Source organism: Anser anser, assembly GCF_964211835.1.
Source record: "Anser anser genome assembly, chromosome: 2".
In the NCBI taxonomy this organism is placed as follows: domain Eukaryota; kingdom Metazoa; phylum Chordata; class Aves; order Anseriformes; family Anatidae; genus Anser; species Anser anser.
The window spans coordinates 105,447,629-105,468,575 of NC_139721.1; the positions used below are offsets into that span (position 1 = coordinate 105,447,629).

A 20,947-nucleotide genomic window follows, 5' to 3' on the forward strand; every position below is an offset into this window, starting at 1 on the left:
ATGGACTAAGGTGCAGGAATACATTTTCAGTGCACCCAGGAAATGGTGACTGTCCCATGCAGTATCGCAGAAGACAAACAAACAAACAAAACCACCTTGTTTTCCTCTAATTTGGTTTAAATTGCTCTTACGTCCTTCTCTGTAAAGTTATTGCATTTTTTTTTTTTTTGAAATTTAAAAAATACTTGGATAGCTTTTAAACATTAACTTTTAACTTCCTGTGTTTGTAATGGCTATAATAAAGACATGTTACAGTACTACTGTAATTATCCTTAGATTATTAATAACCATTCTCAACATTAACTCATTTTAATATAGTTCTAGTAATTTGAATTTTAAAGGTCATAAACACAGAACATTTTACAGATGATGCTACTTAGCATTATAATTGGTATGTGATCTCTGTTCTTTAAAGGTGTGTTACACTGTACAGAAGCCATATACACAGCTATTCAGGTTCTTATACTGTCCTACAAATTGTCTCTGAACACTTGTGGTTAGAAATAACCATAAGTTATGCTTTCTTAAAATAATCGTTGGTGTATTAGGGGAATATTCATACCAATAATTTCCAGGAGTATATATCAAATTACAGTTAGCTAGGATACATTTTTCACCTCCAAATGAGATTCCTTAAATGAGATTTCTGTGTATTAGTGACAGAAAATGTGGGGTAGCTTTTCTTTTAGATTTTGATATGTTAACTTTGACTACCACATCCTGTTCTCAGCTACGTGAGAGTAATTCCATAAATCATGATGATACAAGTACTTAAGGTAGTATGAATTATTTGCATTACCATTTCTGTAACTAAAGTTGGCTGCAGTTCTCAAACAGATTACTGACTGAACGGTACTGAAGAATGGTGTCAACTAACAAGCAGTTTCTGAAAAATTGGAACCATGAAAGATGTTATTATTTTCAAACTATAAATATCTAGCTGATTTCCCTGGGAAATATTATCACGTTAACAAATAAGACTAAGTTTTAAAAAGGAAAAAAATGTTCTAGCTGTGCAGCGCTAAGTTTTCTCCATGCATTTGTTGTACCCATGAGGCATTTAACCCTTTCTACTTAAAGGCAACCTAGATCCATCCATGAGTATGTTTCTGTCTTCCTTCATACAGCGTCCACAATAAAGCCTGAAATTCCCTCACTGTGAGGGGAAGTGTCAGGGCTACATTGTCTGGAATCCAGTATCTTGAAAGGAGCTCCCTTCACAGACGTGAGGCCCAGTGCAACTCCTATTGCTGATGCCGTTCCTATGGCTTTTTAATGGCTAGTTTAGGGGTCTTTCCTGGCTCAGAAATCTAAGGTGAGGCTCTAAATGGCCTTTCTAACATGTAAGAGCTCTTACATGTGCAGCACTTTCTGCCAAAAAAATGAGACATTGCTGTCAGAGAATGTATAATCTATATCACTCCGTTCTCAAAAACAATTTTTCAGTAAACTTCCATCCCAGGCTTTCAACCAAATTCTCATGTAGTCTCTATACAACGTGGTAGGTGAATTGGTAATTTTTGATTTCTCCTTGGAACGCAGCTTGGTAAAAAATGTGGGAGACATGATTCATATGTTCATTGATAAACTACACTGTTTTCAGTATTAAAAATTAAACGATGTAATCACAGTAGAATCTGGTGTGTCCCTAATATGTACTGCAAAGCAGTATTTCTATCTAGCCCATAGCAACTTACCATGCATAATTAATTTTCCTCACAGAGAAAGCTTAAGTCTTTAGAGCATCAGCCTTGTGTCATGCTAATCAATTTTTGAACAAAGTTAATCCTTATTATTTTCATAAGTCACTATTATCATCAGTTGTTTAGGAGGCTTCTTCACAGAGTATATTACAGTATATACCCATTTTTAAAAAGGGTAAAAAGGAGGACCTGTGGAACTACAGACCAATCAGCCTTACCTCTGTGTCAGGTAAGAACATGGAGCAGATCCTCCCAGAAACCATGTTAAGGCATATGGAAGACAGGGAGGTGTCATCAGCCAGTTTGTGGATGACACCAAGCTGAGTGATGCAGCTGACACTCTAGAGGGAAGGGATGCCACACAGAGGGACCTGGACAGGTTTGAAAGGTGGGCCCACATGAACCTCATGAAATTCAACAAGGCCAAGTGCAAGGTGCTGTGCTGGGGCAATCCCCAACATCAGTACAGACTGGGGGATGAATGGGTTGAGAGTGGCCCTGATGAGAAGGACTTGGATAAAAAATGAAACATGAACTATGTGTGCTTGCAATCCAGAATGTCAATTGTATCCTAGGCTGTATCAAAAGAACTGTGGCCAGCATGTTGAGGGAGGTGATTTTTCCCCTATACTCCACTCTTGTAAGACCCCACCTCAAGTACTGCATCCAACTCTTGAGCTCCCAGCAGGAGAAAGACATGAACATGTTCAGAGTGGTTCCAGAGGAGGGCCACAGAAATGATCAGAGGACTGGAGCACCTCTCCTATGAAGAAAGGCTGACAGAGATGGGGTTGTTTAGGCTGGAGAAGAGAAAGTTCCAGGGAGATGATATTGCAGCCTTTCCTGCTTAAAGGGCCCATATAAGAAAGATGGAAAGAGACTTTCTATAAGGGCCTGTAGTGATAGGACAAGGGGTAATGGTTTAAACTGAAATAAGGTAGATTTAGATCACATATAAGGAGGACGTTCTTCACTATGAGGGTGGTGAGACACTGGAACAGGTTGCTCAGAGATGTTGTGGATGCCCCATCCCTGGAAGTGTTCAAGGTCAAATTGGACAGCTCTTTGGGCAAAATGATCTAGTGAGAGATGTACCTGTCCAAAGCAGATGGGGTGGACTAGATGACCTTCTTCCAAACCAAACCATTCTATGATTCTATATTGGTTATCAAGATTCCAATGGTAACCAGCGTTTCATTCTTTCAGCAGTTTGTCATTGTTGGAACTATGCTCTCATATGATGGCTTAACGTGCAATGTACTTCTTCCCTACTGCCCACTCAAAAACATCTTAGAGAACACTTTAAGCTTTTATCAAAGGATAAGATTTATTTTAATTCAGTTCAACTGTCTGTATATTACCAATTCTTGTCTTGTCTTTTTCCACTCTCTATTTCAGAGGATAAAGTATGGACAACTGTCTATCATGATCTGCAACCGCAGACTTCTGTGGGAGGCAACAGCTTGGAAAAATTATCTGTACTGCAGCTCAACTACAGTGCAACGATGGACCAGATTTCTGCCATTACCAGTAGTGCTGAATACTGTGAGCAGTTTATCTCATATTCTTGCAAGATGTCCCGGCTGCTTAATACACCAGGTAGGCTGAGAATGGGTTATCAGTTAAATGCAGTGTCAAAGACACTGAACAAATCATCAGGGATTGCTGCTAGACCAGTCCACTCAGTGAGAGCATATCTTTGTTGTCCTTCATTACACACCTCACACAGAGGTAAATAATTGAAAACATAGAATAAATTATCTTCTTTAGAAAGTTTGCCTTTTTGCTTACTACTAAATTTATTTTATTTTATTTTATTTTATTTTATTTTATTTTATTTTATTTGCATCACAAATCTGCGTGTTCTCTCAGATTTGTTGCTTCTTAAACCTCCCATTTTTGGTAAACAGGGTAGCTTTGGAAGTTTAATCATCAGAGATATTGAAATACTGCTTTGACCTTTGTCCTGGGTTTTGGTTGTCAGTCTTCATATGCTACTGTCATTGAAGGAACTGGCTGAATAAGTATTGGAATTTTCCCACTAATATCTCTGAAACAGTTTTCTTAAACATGGAGTATTTTTAATAATATGATGCCTTACACATTGGCATGGTCAGTAATGTGGTTGTGTGAGAAATACAATATGCTAGGTTACATTCATTATAAATTTCTCATTTTGATCTGTAGCTTTACTGGAAAAGAACAGTCATAGTAATGCTATATGTACCTTCTCAACAACTCTTATCTATAACTGATAAAACTATTCGTTGTTGCAGAATCAGTAAAACAGCATATAAAGAATAAATTATTTTTAGAAACTATTAATATACACCTAGTACTGCATCTACGCTCTAATTGTGTATGATAGCATTTGATGTTAAGTAAACCTCTAATGGCACTACACGAAGACTGGGTTATATGTGGAAACATAAAACATTTTGTGATTGTGAAATGAGTACATTGTGATATAAGCAGTTAAATGTGTTTCAGATGAAGCTAATGGCTTACAGTGTTATACTTTAAGCTCCTTCCTCTCATGAATTTATTTTGGCATATTTTCTTTTGGTGGTATAGATAAGGGTTCATTTAGCATGCACGCGCGTCTTATCACAATTTCCATAAGCATTTCGTTAGTTAATAGATACTGTAATGCTTGTTACTCCTCTCCTTCCTCCCTGCTGTTTTTGAAATATTTCTAATGCATAGTTTGTCTCTGTTGCTATTATTTTGCTTAATTTAGCTTAGCAAGGAGACTCTGCAAAGTGGGAAATAATTCTTCTTTCTTGGGCCTTAATGTATAGGAGGTTCTGAATCATGTTCATAATTAGAAGTACTGTGATTAGATTCTGCTAGTGGATACTATTTGCACATGCTTCAAAAGTGTAGTATATGGATATATTTTTGGGCAGGTAATTAGAAGGTAAGTTTACTTGAGGACTTGAGCTGCAGATAATGTACATAGAAAGCTTATGGTTTACACAGAGTACAGTGTTAGATTCTCCTTCGTTGAATGTATAGGACTATTATTTCAGGACCAAATTGTATTTGTTAGCATATGTTTATATTGTAGTAAAAGAAATATATACTGTAATTGCAGTTGTTTCCAGCTGCTTCCAAATTTAAAGCAATTAAGCAGCACACAAATTTATTTTAAGAACAATTAAAAAAAAAAAAAGAATAATCAATTCCAGATATTTACATTTTTTAATTTCTCAGAAATGTTTTGGGTGTATTTTGCGGATATCTCTTTCTCCATGTTTTCACCTTTTGCGTGGAAAGAGAAATTAAACTCTTTATAAGATGGTTTCTTGGTCTGGAAAGTGAGTTTCTGGAGGTATTTTACAAAGTAGTTTGTTGTTGTTTATTTGTTTGTTTCCTGTGAGTGGGAGAAAGAAACAATAAAGACAGATAACTTTAACCTAAATAGTAGCAACTAATCACACTAGTGTTTGCATAACACCTGTAATGGTTTGTACACATAACACAGCAGTGATTTGTGTGTTAGTGAGGGAGAGACCAACACATTTTCTTTCTTTACTATGTTTTGTATTCTTGGCTGTTGTCTATGACATCTAAGCTAAGGAACTAGTTTTTCATATCCTTTTTTTTTTTTTTCCCCTTGGAGAGAACAGCTCCAATTACTTATATAGCTTCTTCCACTACAGAGCTTTCTATATAAATCATTCCAGTATTGTACACACACACACAAACACACACACACACACACACACACACACACACACACACACAAAAGACATTTTGTATTCCTCAGAAAGGGGAATCCAGTTTTGAAACCAGTGGTAAAATCTCTACAGACTTCATGCGATCGGGACACCATTTGTGGCCTCGATCATAGATACTTTTCTAAGTCAAAACTCTTCCTTTACACTTATCATATATTTCAGTAACCACTTAGAATAGACTAGTCCTTTTGTTTTAAATTGCATCAAAGAGAACAGAAAACTGAGAAGAGAGTGCAGCAGCTCAACTTTTTCACTTTTTTGCCTCTTGGGTATCACATCAATTTACAACATGATTCTTTCTCAGGGAGAAACTGCCCAGTTAATGTAATTTAAACACAGTCAGGACTGAAACAGTTTATTGATCTATTAATGACAAGTAATTAACTAGCCACCAGTGAACTAAGGCTTTTGCTGCCTTAGTTATTCATTTCCTGTCGAGGTCGTTGAAGTATATACAATGGCAGTAATACATGTTTTGCTGCTAATAATAGCTTAAATAGTTTTGTTGTTGTTGTTTTCTTTTGATTTTTTTTTTCCTTAATGCACTGCAAACTGCATTGAAGGTCTATATTTGAGGAAAGCTTTCCTATTTATAAACTAATTTTGTTGGGGGACGTGTGGCTGCAGGCATAGAGGTCCAAGAATTCTCATTATCAGTTGCTTTGAGAGCAACACATTTTGCTCTCAGTCTGTAAAGACTAAAAATTGTCACTGTTTTGAGTCTTTATTTCTCCGGGTCTGTGTCTTTTTGTCTTTATCATGTACTTTCATACAAGCAAAATGACACATACATCGCACAGAATAAATCACTGGAAGCATTGGGAATTGGGAGTGATTTTACATGTCACAATGTCATTGCCTTTCCACTTAGGCCAAGGGAAGCATGACATTCCATGTAAATTCAGAAGAAAATTCAGAAATGTCATGAGAGACTTCTGAAAACAGGTGTCTCATAAAATCGTAGGATAATTGAGGTTGGAAGGGACTGCTGGAGGTCATCAAGTTGAATTTTCTGCTCAAAGCAGAATGAAAGTGCTTGCATAGCAGTAAATAAAGGCTGTCAGGAAATTGTTTTCCTTACTTACTTTTTGTTTGCTTGGTTTGGTTTCACTTGGTTTGGTTTTGATCTTTCAGCCTAATATCTTTTAAATTATATGCAGACCTAGGTGTCTACTTCAAAATCTTAACAAAAGATCATCAGAAAAAAAATAAATCAAGACAGCTTGGTAACTTTCTTAAGAAAGCACAAAACCAGACACCTCTGCTGAAAATACCCCATTTGCTAACACAGGAAACAATAAAATTATAGGTGTATTGTAAACTTCTGGAAAAGCCATTTTCAAATGGGGAACCTACAGTGGATGAAGTTGTCTCATAGACTTTACGTCAATTAACTAAGTATTGGAGAGATCTCTGTTCAGTTCTGGACTGATAGAGATTTTCTCTGTAAATTTAAGATTTTTTTTCCCATTTCAGTCAATATTAGGCTGATGTATCTTATTCTCTGTATTGTCTATTTAGATAATAAGTTTATTAATACAGCAATTGCTTTGTGAATATATAGTTATTAGCACAATAAAGGCTTGATCTTGGCAATATAAGTAACTATTACTGTTAATATACGAATAAAATGATAAACCCACGGACCATAATTCCAACTTAATAACAGCGTGCATGTATATGTAAATTTTGAAGGAAAAAAAAAAAAAAGGAAAGAAAGAAAAACTCCAGACTGTTTTGCTCTTTTAAATTTACATTTCCCATATCCTCATTTCTTCGTTACCTTGGAAACTTTCATTTTGAGTAGATAATGATATGTTTAGTACTGAAGACAAGCTAGCTGTTTTCTGAGTTCTCAATGCCCATACGCATTCCAGTTGGTATGAGAGGTAACAGGACATTTCCTTCATTTCCAAACAGGAACTTGGATATAGAAGGAAGTTCTTTTGTGCCCACTGGTTAATGAGAATGAAAGAAGCAAAGAAGGGTATAGAATCACAGTGCTTTTAGAGGAAAAAGCTCTTTTTATTTGCTATAAGAAGAAAACTGATATACAAGACAGTGAAATAATATGCTGATAGGCTGCAGAATACTAGTTAATAAAATTATATATTTTCATACACTGTTGTCATTAGACTTCGTGTTAACACCTGCTTGCTACTTCCTTGGTATTAAACTGTCCATGGGACACTGATCTCAGCCCCTGCATTGGGGAGGGAACAGCACGCTGGTTCTGCCATTCTTTGCTTCCCCCTGGGAATAACAACCTGAAGGGAGGAGGGCTGCTGTGTTCACAGTGTCTTTGAGTCTGTCATTTCCTAGAACTGTAGGAGCTGTAACAAATAATCAGAGTGTGGGAGCTAAAAGCATAGATATAGAGAAAAGAACAAGATCTGTTCGTGTTGTGTTCCAATTTATATTCCTGTTCACTAAGCAGGGAAAAAAAAAAAAAAAAAACAGCAGTGAAGCCTGCAGGCAGCATATGAAAAGCATAAAGCAGAGTTACTACAGCAAATGAATTACTGTTTTGTACCTGTTTTCTTTACAGTAAATGAGACAGCAGCTTCATGAATTCAGGATTTTAGCAGGTGGAATAGAGAACTTAATTTGTTCAGTTGTTTTAGTTACAATAAGCCAGTTGAAATACCAGTAATAAACAAGATTTACAGGTAGACCGAAATAAAAACAAAGTTAAAAGTTGCAGTATGGTATTTTTATTAAGTAGCCATCCATATCAGAACTTAGTATATAAATTTCCACATCTCTAGACATTAACTGAAGTAGAGTGCTAGTTGCAGATGTAATACCTGTTTAACAAGAGTTTCTCAAAAATAGTCTGCAGGACTGCAGAACTCTTCTTCTCTTAGTGATGAGTGGAAGCTGCTCCAAATGCAGCTCCATAAGCTCTGACCTTAGCATGCAATTCTTACTGCTCTTTCACAAAACATGCTTGTAAACTTTCACGTATCTTGTCCAGATTTAAGAAATTTGCTGATTGTTCCCTTCCTCTCTATTGCTATTCTAGAATATCACCTGCTAGTGACTTTTTCAAGCACAAGAGTCACAGAAGTAATGTCCTTGCCCATCACTTTGGTTTACACACTCATGTTCTAGGAGTGGAAACAAACAGCTTTTGGAGGCTACATTTTTCTTTGTTGTTTGTCAAAAATACTAGTAGTTCATTATAGCCCTGCAAATATTAGAAATCCTTTATGGGACGCATAACTGTAGTGCTCTGAGACTTAGTTTGTTTACTACATCTTTTTAAGAAAATGTGTTGCATCTGAATTTTAAATTTAACTCTGTAATTGTAGCAGAATGTTCCAAAATGTTTTGTTTGTTTTTCTTATACTCACTCTCTCTCTAAATGTGTTCTGCCTATTATGGAAGAAGATTCACTACCTTTAGTTTTTAAAAGAAAGACAGAAGAACCTGTCCTCTGGAAAGAGTCCTCTGGACTCGTTCTAACAGGTACACATCTTTCTTGTGCTGGGGGCCCCAAACCTCGATGCAGTACTCCAAGTGTGGCCTCACAATGGCAGAGTAGAGGGGGACAATCACCTCCCTCCACCTGCTGTCACTCCTCTGTTGATGCAGCCCAGGATGCAGCTGGCCTTCTGGGCTGCAAGCACGCAGTGCTGGCTCATGTCGAGATTTTCATCCACCAGAATCCCCAAGTCTCTCTCTGCAGGGCTGCTCTCAGTGAGTTCTTCTCCCAGTCTGTACTCCTGTCTGGGATTGCTCTGACCTAGGTGTAGCACCTTGTAGTTGGACTTGTTGAGTCTCATGTGGTTCACATGGGCCCACTTCTCTAGACAGTTCAGGTCCCTTTAAATGGCATCCCTTCCTTCTGTTGTATCAACTGCACCATTCAGCTTGGTGTCATCTTTAAACTTGCTGAGTGTGCACTCAATCCCATTGTCTATGTCATTGATAAAGATATTGAAAAGCATTGGTCCCAAGACAGACCCCTGAGGGACACTGTTCATCACCCGTCTCCACCTGGACATAAAACCATTGACCACCACTCTCTGGGTGTGGCCATTGAGCCAGTTCCTTATCCACCAGATGGTCCACCCTTCATATGTGGAATCATATTAAAGCCCTTACAGAAGTCCAAGTAGATGACATCAGTCAGTCTTCCCTTGTCGACTGATGCAGTCACTCCATCACAGAAGGCCACCATATTGGTCATGCACAATTTGTCCTTGGTGAAGCCATGCTGGCTGTCCTGGATTCAATCCTTGTCCTGTATGTGCCTTGACATTGCCTCCAGGAGGATCTATTCCATGATCTTGCCAGGCACAGAGGTGAGGCTCACCCATCTATAGTTCCCTGGGTCCTCCTTTCTACCTTTTTTAAAAATGGGAATGATATTTCCCTTTTTTCAGTCACTGGGGACTTTGCCTGACCGCCATGATTTTTTAAATATGATGGAGAGTGGTCTGGTGACTACATCAACCAATTCCCTCAGGACCCTGGGATGCATGTCATCAGGCCCCACAGACTTGTCATTGTTAAGCTGTGTCAGGAGGTCCCAAACTTGCTCTTCATTTACAGTGGGAGGGACTCTGCTCCCCCAGCCCCTGCCCAGAGGTTTGAGGACTCGAGAGATGTGGGAAGCCTGACCACTAGTGAAGACCAAGACAAAGAAGTTGTTAAGTACCTCAGCCTTTTCCACATCTGTTGTTACCAGTTCTCCATCTTCATTTTTCAGAGGCAATACGCTCTGTTTAGTGATGACACTTTCATTTCTTGAGGCTGTACATTTTACTGAAGGCTATATCTAGGGTTTCCTAAATTATAATCCGGGCTTTCCCAGCTGACTGCCTGGGGCCTTGAGCTTTCTCTTCTGTATTATGTTGTATGCTTAGAAAGCCTTTCCGCCACTCAGGAGTCTCTTTACATGTCTCTTCTAGTCTCTTTTAGTTATTGACTGGAAATACCAGAACCATCTTGTTAAACCATCTTGTTAAAACTACTTTCTGTTATTAGTAATGTCATCAGATCCCACACCCTATATTATACATGTTTTTCATAACGAGTCCATTAGATAAATCCCTGGAACACAGAAGAATGCATAAAAATTGAATATGGATATGCCGTGATTATTAACATGTGTTTGGCAGTTTGTGGTATGAAAAGCCTAAAACACATCTAATTCCAGGAACATTGTTTTTTTCACTACATTTTTTATGTATGCTTTATGTTATTCATCAAATCAGTCTATTTAAATGTTTTTTAGACTTCCCTCAAAATGAGTGCCTGAAACAGTTTTCCCTTTTCATCTTGTGAATAATACGGCATATATTTTCCCTAGTTTTTCTCATTTTCTTTATAATATAGCCAATTCTTTCCATGAATTCCCTTCAGTGATTTCATACTCCGTCTACATGCATTTGATAATGTTAAAACAGTGTCTAGACAATATTGCCCAAGTGTGTATGAGGAGGGAGTTTCACTACAGGGAGTATGCAAAATTTATGACGTATTTTAAATTCAGGTTAGCGTAATGTCCTTGCCACTATTTGGGTAATGAGAGTACATTGCCCCCTTGAACTTTTGTGCCTTTATGTGTTTATGACTGTAGCCACGGGTATCTGTAGATTTGCACAAGTAAATCTATATGCATATGGGAATTTATATAAATGGAGATGGTCTCCAGACAAGTGTAACTTCTTAGAAGGAATTACTGCAGCGTGATCCTTTTTGATGCATCTTTTGAAATGATTTGTTATATGAGATCTCTTTAATGTGAGAAGGTAAAAAAAAAAAAGAAAAAAGATCTGTTTTTCTGTAAGCTATAAATTTTAATGAAAAGGCATTTGGGCAATAACTTGTATTTTCAATGAATTTGTGTGGCCAGAAAAAAATGACTCATGATCAGTTCCTTTGATTCTTGGAATAAGGAGTGGAAAAGATATTTCACTTGATTAATAGGAATAGGAATAAAAATCAATAGCCAAGTTTTCTGGAAAAATGGATCTGCAGATTGAAAAAATAATAATAATAATAATAATAAAAAAGGATGCTTACCACATATACTGGTGGAAATTAAACTTTGAACCTGAACATTTATTGGCATATGCAATGATAAAAACAGAGCCTCTAGCAAGATGCAGAAGATTGAAATGCACTCCAGCATTTCAGAAGCAGCAGCTAAAGATTTGGAATCAGCTTTCAACTTAGCTGAAAGAGCATAATGAGATTCAGAAAGTGGCAACTGGTTAGTACATGCTGCTATCTCAGTTGTACTAGAAAGACCCATTATAGTAGTTTTTAATGGAACCCTACTCCCGTACTGCTTTGCAAAAATAGCTGGAATGCTTTGGTAGTCAGCATAGACTCCGTAAAGCAAACCTAAGCTCCACAACTAATACTGGGATTTTACTTGCAGCTTGTTAAGATCCTGTGCATTGCAACAATTGTTGAGACAAAGATGATCATCATGCCTTGTTTAAATTACAGATATGCAATACATATTTGTAAATTATAAAATAGATCTTACTAACTCATAAATTCAAGACATATTTTGTATCTGTCCAGTTATTTTTAAGATGTCGTGTCTATCATAGCACTTGCATAAATGAATAACTATAATGAATCTGTGGTATCAAACTTGAATCATGTCCACAAAAATATGTGTATTTTGGAACATGCTATACTATTAAACAGACTATTTTCTCCCATCGCCTTAAGAAACAGTAATTCTGACTTCTGCTAACATCAGACAATCTCAAAAGTTCTTTTTATCTTTTTTCTCTTTCCTCTTTACTCATTCTTCTTTGATGTTTTATTGTATGTGAACCTCTGATATTTGTAAGTTAATCCAATTTCATATACACTTCTGTAAAATCTAAATAGCATTTACAGTGGTGTTACTCTTGAATGACACAGAAATAACATATCAAAGCTTCTTTTCTTTTTAGTCATCTGTTCCCTATGGCATGGACCATGTTTTCATAGTTTCTTGCAAAGCCCTGTGTCAAGTAGCAAGGCTGCTTGAAAGAGATACTGCACCAATTTCTTTTCTGGAAAATCTGAAATTGCAAGCATCCCCCCAAAAAACCTCAGGCATACAAGACAATTAATCTGTGCCACTAAGCCTTTTTTCACCCACAGATCCAAAAATACCTTAACAAAATTTCCAAATATTTGGAGATTAGGAAGTAATGAGAGTTTTGTTTTGTTTGGGTTGGGGATTTCACTTCTGTATGTTTAAGGATTTCTGTGTTGTGTCTTTGAATGTAACATTCTTGATGAATTGAGAGGATTGCTGGCCACAATTTAATGATAAATGCAGATCAACATTTAGCATGCTAAGCACACAGCTGGTTTAATCTCACTGAAAAAAAAATCTCAACTCTTGTTCTGATTAGTACTTCACCTTAATCTGTGGCCTGATGGCTAACTCTGTTTTTCAAGATCATGTTCAAGTACAAGATATCTGTAACACCAGCAAGACATTGCTAACAAAGAAAAAATAAAGGATAATGAGTGGAAAGAGTGAAAATATTCTAAAGGCCAAATTAGATCTTTCCTCTGATGAAGTTAACATTTTACCCACATAATATTTTGCCAACATACAGTTGGTTCATTATTAAAGTAGAGCAACTTAATATGCACATATACTTCACTGAAAAGTGCATAGGTAATTATCTGTTTATATGGAGCATCCCAATGTCAGTGCCTAATTTTCTTTGGACTCACATGCAGATTTCTTATTCTACAGTAACATTTGGTCAAAAGGCAGATAATTCAGTCACCCATTATGTCAGATCACTTGGTGTATAACGTGGCTCTGTGGGCTGTTAGCACTTTGTAAAAAACGTTGTATATGGATTCCAGTGAACACAAGAAAAATAATAAGCAATTCCAAAGTTTATATTACTACTGCTGTCAATACTTCATTTTTATTCAAAGTAGTACAACTAAATATATGCACTAGTGCTTAGAGAAAGAGAAAAAAGGGTTGATTATTTTTTGAAGGTCATGCTAACTTTGGTAGTCCTTTTATTATATGCCTTTTCATCAGGAATTCACATATTTTAAGAGCAAATACACACATACACATGCAACAACAATAGCAAAACCCTGTCAATTCAATCTATTAAAGGATTCTTTTTCTGTCTACCAAACTTAGTAATTTTTATTCTGAGTTATGACTGAAGAATGATAATAGAATAGTTCCTCATCCTTGCCAGCCACTGAAAAACAGCAGTGCTTTCTTGATGACAAAATCTGGAATGAATAAGTTAAGAACAATCAAAGCAAACTTTAAAAGAATTTATCTCCTATTTTTGGATATTCTTTTAGATTTTTTTTCAGACTAATTGCAGTGCAACGCTAATGGCAATAACATCTTACTGAAATCTGAACTATTTCTAGTTCATATGTTCTGTATTGGGACTGAATATCAGTGACATTTCAATGAATTAGGGTTGCAAGCATCTATTAGCTACTCTTCTATTCCTAATACCTCTGTATTTTATCAATAAAAATAGTGGCATTTTCACATGGTCATTTTCCATTCCATAGGTATCCCCATTCTTCTAATGTCTCCTCCATTTTAAGGTGTTCTTTGATTCATAAAATATGTTGGTCTTAATCAAAATTAATGTTTTTCAAATACCAGGCACATGGCACTAGGTTTGATCTGTTTGAGAAATAAAGGAGTAATAAGTAAGAATAAGTAAGAAGTAAGACTCAGTATTCAGCTCAGGGCAGGAACACCCTCCTCCACATGATCTCCAAATGCAGCCTATACATGCCCTGAATAACCTGACCACCCTGTTCCCTGCAAGTCTGGATAGCCTACCAAGATAAATGGATAGACATGGAGAGGAGGAGAGCCATAGTAATTGTGACAGATTTTCTAATAGGAGAAAGGGCCAGAAAGCACTCCCCATTTGCAGTCAGGCTTCCTGGTACCTGCATGCCCTGGGACTGGTACTTTACATTTTAGAATGTGTCCCCCAGTGTAGACTATGTCCCTTTAAGTACATTTCATTTTAACTTGTAAGAATTCTTATGTAAAATCTAAATCACAGTGCAAAAACAAAAATTTCATGAGACCGACCCTACAACCTAGCCAAATATATATGTGCTACATCCTAAGAACTTCCTTTATTTCCCACTTGATTGATTTATAAATAGTCAATAATACTGAAGTACCTGATTTGTTTGTTGTTATTTTTGTGTATTTTTTATTACTATTATTTTTAAAGGATGCATGACCTCTGAACTTCTGTGTGAATGTGATTTAACTGAAGGCTAATATTCATGAATAGTCACTTGTAGCAAATAGAAAAGCCTTTTCATTCAGGATCAACCTCATTTCCTCCTGTATTCAGATTTTAAATTACCGAACCAAATTATTGTTATGAATTAGAGATCAAAGTAACCCAAGACTTACCCAATTTCAGTGAATATCTGTTCAAAAGAAATAATGGAACTAACATTTCTCTGTTAGATAACTCTAAACATTAAGCATGAAATGTAAGACCCTGTTAAATGAGAAATATTTCAAAGTTCATGAGGATTCAAAATATTTACCATATAGACTGTAAGTATTCAAGTGTAGTCAAGTATTTAAATAGTAACCTTGTAAAGAAAAAAAAAAGAAACAAAAAACACAACCAAAAATACTCCTTTATATATAGCTTCAATACTAAATAAACAAGTGTTTATAATTATTTTAGCTCTTTGTTATGCCATTTTTCTTTGATTCACTTTTAAGACCGTACTTTAATGTTTTTCTTCCTCTCTTGCTTGTTTTTTGACAGACTAATTCTTAATTAATTTTTAATTCTGAATACATTCAGAAGGCTTATTGCTTCCACCGATCATTTTTTCAAGCTAATAAAATTCATTTTGGAAAGCTGCTTCTCTCTGTTCACATCACTCTTCAAATCTTTTTAAGACACTTCAGAAGAAGATTGGCAAGGGTTTAAAGACTGGAGGGGTCAGTGAGAGAGGATGAGAGATTAGCAGGTGGAGATAAGGAAATGATACATCAGCAGTACTGTGGACTGCGGAACTTGAAAGCTGCTTTGGAAGGTAACATAGTATTATTTTTAGGAGATGATGGAGAATCCAAATCACTCAGTGTCTACAATAGCTGAAGGGCTTATGGCAGCCAACAAATAATATTGCAAGAATCATTGTTGAGCTTAATTACTTTGTTCTAAAATTTGAGCTGTTTTAATTGAAGCTAATATGCTAGTATAAGGTGGGGTTGGTAAAATTGAGGTTAAAATGCTATGGAAGGATTCTAGAAAGTGCAGAGGTGGTGCATAAAAATGTGAAATATCAGAAATTGTTGAATATCTTTAAGCAGTAGGAAAAAATGGACAGTACTTTAGAGTTCTGGCTTTAATAAAGTGTAACTTTCTTGAAATTAGTGGAATAATGAACAGTTAATTTGCCATATAAGCAATTTTCATTTTTTTTTTTAATTTTAATAGGTTTTCCTATGTTTTAAAAATGAAGCCTTTTGAAAATGTATGGCAAGTTGTAGGTCAAAAAAGGATCAAAATTGCTATGAATATCTGAGAGTGTCCTGTACTGCAGGGAAAAAAAAGTACTGATATTGCTTTCATTCAATAGAATTTCATAACAGTTTCATAGAAAATGCCACAAGACTTCTAGGGTACATTAAACCCACATTTCCTTTGACCATCACACTTAACACATACCATTCATAGAAATATGTCCTGATCTAAAGTGTTTTTGAAATTGGACTAGCCCCTTGAACAGCTATGAAACCTTGAGTTTTACTTTGGGATGCACTAAGTAAAACCTCTTCATATGCCCTTACAGGTTGGTTCTTTTTTCACTCCCTGACGTGATATTATTCACGTAAAATTGTTAAAAAGCATGCACAGTCCAAGAACTGACATTATCCTTAGAGGATTCAGCCGTGGACCACTGATGAATTTAAGTATCCACTCCAATTTAAATACATGTACCAATTTATTTCAAAGTTTGTGACAACAGTAGATTTAAAAAAAAAAAAAAAAGGGATGTTTGTAGTGCTGTATTTTTAACAGTTGAAAACTAGCATGTAAAGAAGATTTTGAAAATATTGTAACACTCAGTTCTTCATCTAGGATTAACCACTTCAGATCCCAAGTCAAACAGTAGTACCTGAAAATTATTTTTACTGTGTGGCTGTTCAGCTATCAAAATGAGTTGATAGTCTCACTCTGCTTCCCACAGGGCATATGCTGCATGTAATTTAATAATCATAATTGCTGGCATGTTTCATGGTGTTTTAGCTGAGGCTACCAGCTTGCCAACCTGCTGGTCTTCTAGACTAGAACAGCTAATACATGGCTGTGTGAGCAACGTATTTTGGTTTGGCTGAGTATTGGGGGGGAAAAAAAAAAAAAAAAGTGAAGAAAAATAAAACAATGATTTAAAAAAACCTGATTTTAAAAGGTCATCTTCAGGCTAAGTTATAATATGCTTCATATTTTACAGCTAGTCAGTGTAAATTACTTACTGAAATATTTTGTTTGCAAAACACAAAATGATAAATGACATTTTAAAAATGATTTTTTTCCCCTCACTTGTTTTTGGTCTAAACAATGTACTGAGTTTGACAATGAATATATATATATATATTTTTCAATGAGAAAACAGACAAAGCTAAGACCCATGATTTTGGAGAGGGAAAGATGTTTTGACACAGAAGTTCATTGTTTCTAAGTTGTGTTATGTTGGCAGTGGTCAGACTTGCACTGAGTTACAACATTTGCATAGCTACTACTTGATTTGTATTTATTTGTGAACAAGATGGACACAAATTATCAAAATCATTACTGAGTCTAGCAGTTATTATTGGCATTTATGTTTATTAAGGTAATTTCCAGGTGAAATGATTAGTTATTCCTTATGCTAAAGTATATTTCAGACCATAGGACATATTGAATTATACTGCATTTCAGAAGAAAATGTTTTACTACTGTGAAAAAACACGGCTGTCCTCATCCTGTGGTTACACAGCAGTGTTGCTGTCATTTAATAACACCATGCTTTCCACACTATGTAACAAAGGACAGGCCTTGTTAATCTGCCAAAGAACTAACCATCTTCCTATCAACTCTCATGGGAGCTTGATTGGCTTTCAAGGGGCAGGGACTAAATTTTGTTCTCAAAAAATACCTGTAGGACATTAGTAGGGTGTTTTGGAACAGAGTTTGTACTCAGAACAATAAAACTGTAGGAGATAATGATAATATATGGGGTTTACATGCCCAGGCGCTGGCAGTGAGGGCTGCCAGGCCTCCCTGTGAGGCGAGGCCTGGGCTGCCCCATGCCAGCTCCAGTGGCCCTACCACAGGGCCCGGCTGAGCCCCTCAGCCACAGGTGGGCTCCTCGCGGAGAGCGGAGCTCAGCAAGGGCCAAACGCTGCCTGGCAGTGAGGAAAGGAGTGCGAGAAGCAGCCCTGCGAGCAGCCAGGGGAGGAGCTGCTGCAGGTGCCCAGCAGAGCTTGCCCTGCAGCCCCTGGAGAGCCCATAGAATATCTTATCCTCTAAACGATTTTTTTTTTTTGGGGGGGGGGGTGTTGGGGGGGGCTGTTTCAAATCATAAAAACTACATGAATTTACCAAATATAACAAAGCTGCACTAAGCATCTACAGTCTTAAATGCAAAGAGGAAGACAGGATGTCAGATACCTAGTCCTGTAAGACCATCATTCTCTATTTTAGGTAATGGAAGAATAAAAGTCATGATCATAAGAATAATTGATCTGAATACTGCTGTTAGAAACTTAAGTTAGCAAATCCCTTGAAGATTTTAAAGACCCAAGTGTCCTGGTTCCAGTTAGGACAGAGTTAATTTTCCTCCTAGTAGCTGGTAGGGTGCTATGTTTTGGATTAGGATGAGAAGAGCGCTGATAACATGCTGATGTTTTAATTGTTGCAGAGCAGTGTTTACACCAGGCCAAGGACTTTTCGGCTTCTCGCTCTGTCCTGCCAGCGAGCAGGCTAGGGGTGCAGCAGGAGCTGGGAGGGGACAGACCCAGGGCAGCTGACCCAAACCGGCCAAAGGGGTATTCCATACCATCTGGCGTCATGCTAAACAATATATAGGGGTGGCTAGCTGGGGTGGGGGGCTGGCTGCTCGGGGATAGGCTGGGCATCGGTCAGCGGGTGGTGAGCAATTGCATTGTGCATCACTTGTTTCTTACACATTATTATTATTAATACTATTATCATTATCACTATTATTATTGTTGTTATTATTATTTTCCTGTCTTAATAAACTGTCTTTATCTCAACTCACCAGCTTCACTTTCCCGTTTCTCTCCCCCGTCCCAGAGAGGGAGGGGGGAGGGTGAGCGAACGGCTGTGTGGTGTTTAGCTGCCAGCCGGGTTAAACCACAACACCAAGGAACCTGTTCTAAATTCAGTGTTAACCCTCCTTTGCAGAGCAGGCAGGACCAGAGAACTCCCAAGGCTCCTTGCAGCCTGGGTGATGTGGTGAGATCTGTCTGAGAAATAGTGTAGTAGTGCTTCTTTATATCATTACTGGCATAGTAGGCTTCTCACTGTTAGAAAGAAAATAGTCCTATATTACCAAGAATAATGTCTGAAACCTCACTTTGTGTGAAGTAGGCAAAAAAAAAATAATATATTTTTTCTTGGAAATATGATTGGGAAGGCAGAAATCAAACTGAAGACATATGACAGAACAATATATATATATATGTATATATATATATTTTTTCCCCCCCTGGAAAGAATGAAGGATACAATATTCATACTGTTTTGTAGATGAGTTTATTTCAACCACGCAGGAAAAAAAAAAAAGCCCATAATGAGTAGATCCTACTCATTGGAGAAAAGTATCACTGGAGCACTGTCTGTCATGTTTGAAATCACTGTAAACAATAAAAATACTCTAAAAATGTGGTTCTATATCCCATATTTACTTCAGTGAGTGTCATGTGCATGCATAAAAAAGCAGAATTTGAACCAAACATGAGTCTGTTATATTCTAAAAGAGCAGTTAATATAAGTTGCATGAAACTTCAGAAGCTGAAGATTAAAAAGCAGTAAACAATTTGACATTATACTTCCAAAAAAAAAAAAAAAAAAGTAGAAACAGTGATCACTGCGGTGACTCCAGAGAGTGCACTGGCACCACTGGGGATGCACTGCGGTGACTCCAGAGAGTGCACTGGCACCACTGGGGTTGCACTCCAGTGACTCCAGAGAGTGCACTGGCACCACTGGGGATGCACTGCGGTGACTCCAGAGAGTGCACTGGCACCTCTTGCTTCCTCTAAAGTTTGGTGCTTTTATAAAAATATTTTTATAAACTGGAATTACTTTTTCTTATGCAGGTTGGAAAGCATGTACCATGATCCCAACTAGGTTAGAAATATATTCAGAAACAGCCAGAAAGTAGTGGTGCTATCCAGAGCCACAGAAAATGGTGAGTAAGGGGAATGCCCTTCAAAACAGGGATGAATGAGTCTGCTTTAATAGAACAGGCAGAAGTATTGTTTGGAGGACAGGAAAGGACCTTAGATGCTAAGGATCCCAGTGGCTGCCTCACATGTGAGGGAACAGGTGTATTGTTGTGAATTCAGCTGTGGGGTTTGTTTTTTGTTGTTATTATTGTTGTTTTTCTGCTTTAGAATTTGTGAAGCCTCAGTATTGCAGTAAGCTTCTCACTATGCTGCATGCTTAATATTTTTCCATCTGGTCAGTACAACATTAAATTTATGATAGTCAAAACAATTCTTTGACATGTGCTGGCATTTCAGTATTTGTGTTACAGTCTTTCCTTTCAATTTATTTTATAGTAGTGTTCTAGTTTGCCTTCTAACTTTGATGCTGGACCACAGCCACAGGTCAGCATACTTTGGCTGGAAAATGGTTTTTAAATAGCATTAAGTCTGAAGATTAACATCAGGAATGACTCTACACAGGGCTAATTCCTCCATCTTGTCAGCTGTAAATAAGAACTGATATTTGAAAAGCTACAATTTATGTTAATGATAGTGCCAAAAGCATTGGTATGGTGCTCTTTATATGAGTTCATGCAAATAGTTGATTGATGCTGAAGTCTGCATTAACATGGAGCACATCCTCAGGTAATTTATGAGAAAATGACAAGATATGAAATATTAAGTGAAGCAATGATCAGTGTGCAATATCATTGCCTCAGATCAGTACTCATTTTCAGAACAGTATTCACTATTGCTTCAGAGCAGGAAAAAAGCATACCATACCAAAAAAAATCGTGATACATAAGACAGGGCTTAGAGATTTGACAAAGTATAACATCATGCAATATATTTTTCCATAAACACGGTGGGTTTGAGGGGAATTTTTTAAAGATGCTGTTATAGAAGTATCAGTCAAGTAATTAAAAACAAGTAGAAAAGACATGATGGGAAAAAGTAAATATTTTTGGAATCATAGAATTACAGAATTGTTGAGGTTGAAAGGAACGTCTCAAGGTCATCTGGTCCGTCCCCCA

At 36.9% G+C, this 20,947-nt stretch overlaps 1 protein-coding gene across 21 annotated transcripts in view; it reads left to right on the plus strand.

Moving 5' to 3' along the window:
* Nucleotides 1–20,947, plus strand: part of CNTNAP2 (contactin associated protein 2) — a 1,168,055-nt gene that overhangs the window by 818,198 nt on the left and 328,910 nt on the right. For all 21 annotated transcript variants that reach the window (XM_083826978.1, XM_083826979.1, XM_083826989.1 and 18 more), the window contains one exon: nucleotides 3,102–3,302. In XM_083826978.1, coding sequence (XP_083683104.1) covers nucleotides 3,102–3,302 — 201 coding nt within the window. The remainder of the gene's footprint in view (nucleotides 1–3,101; nucleotides 3,303–20,947) is intronic.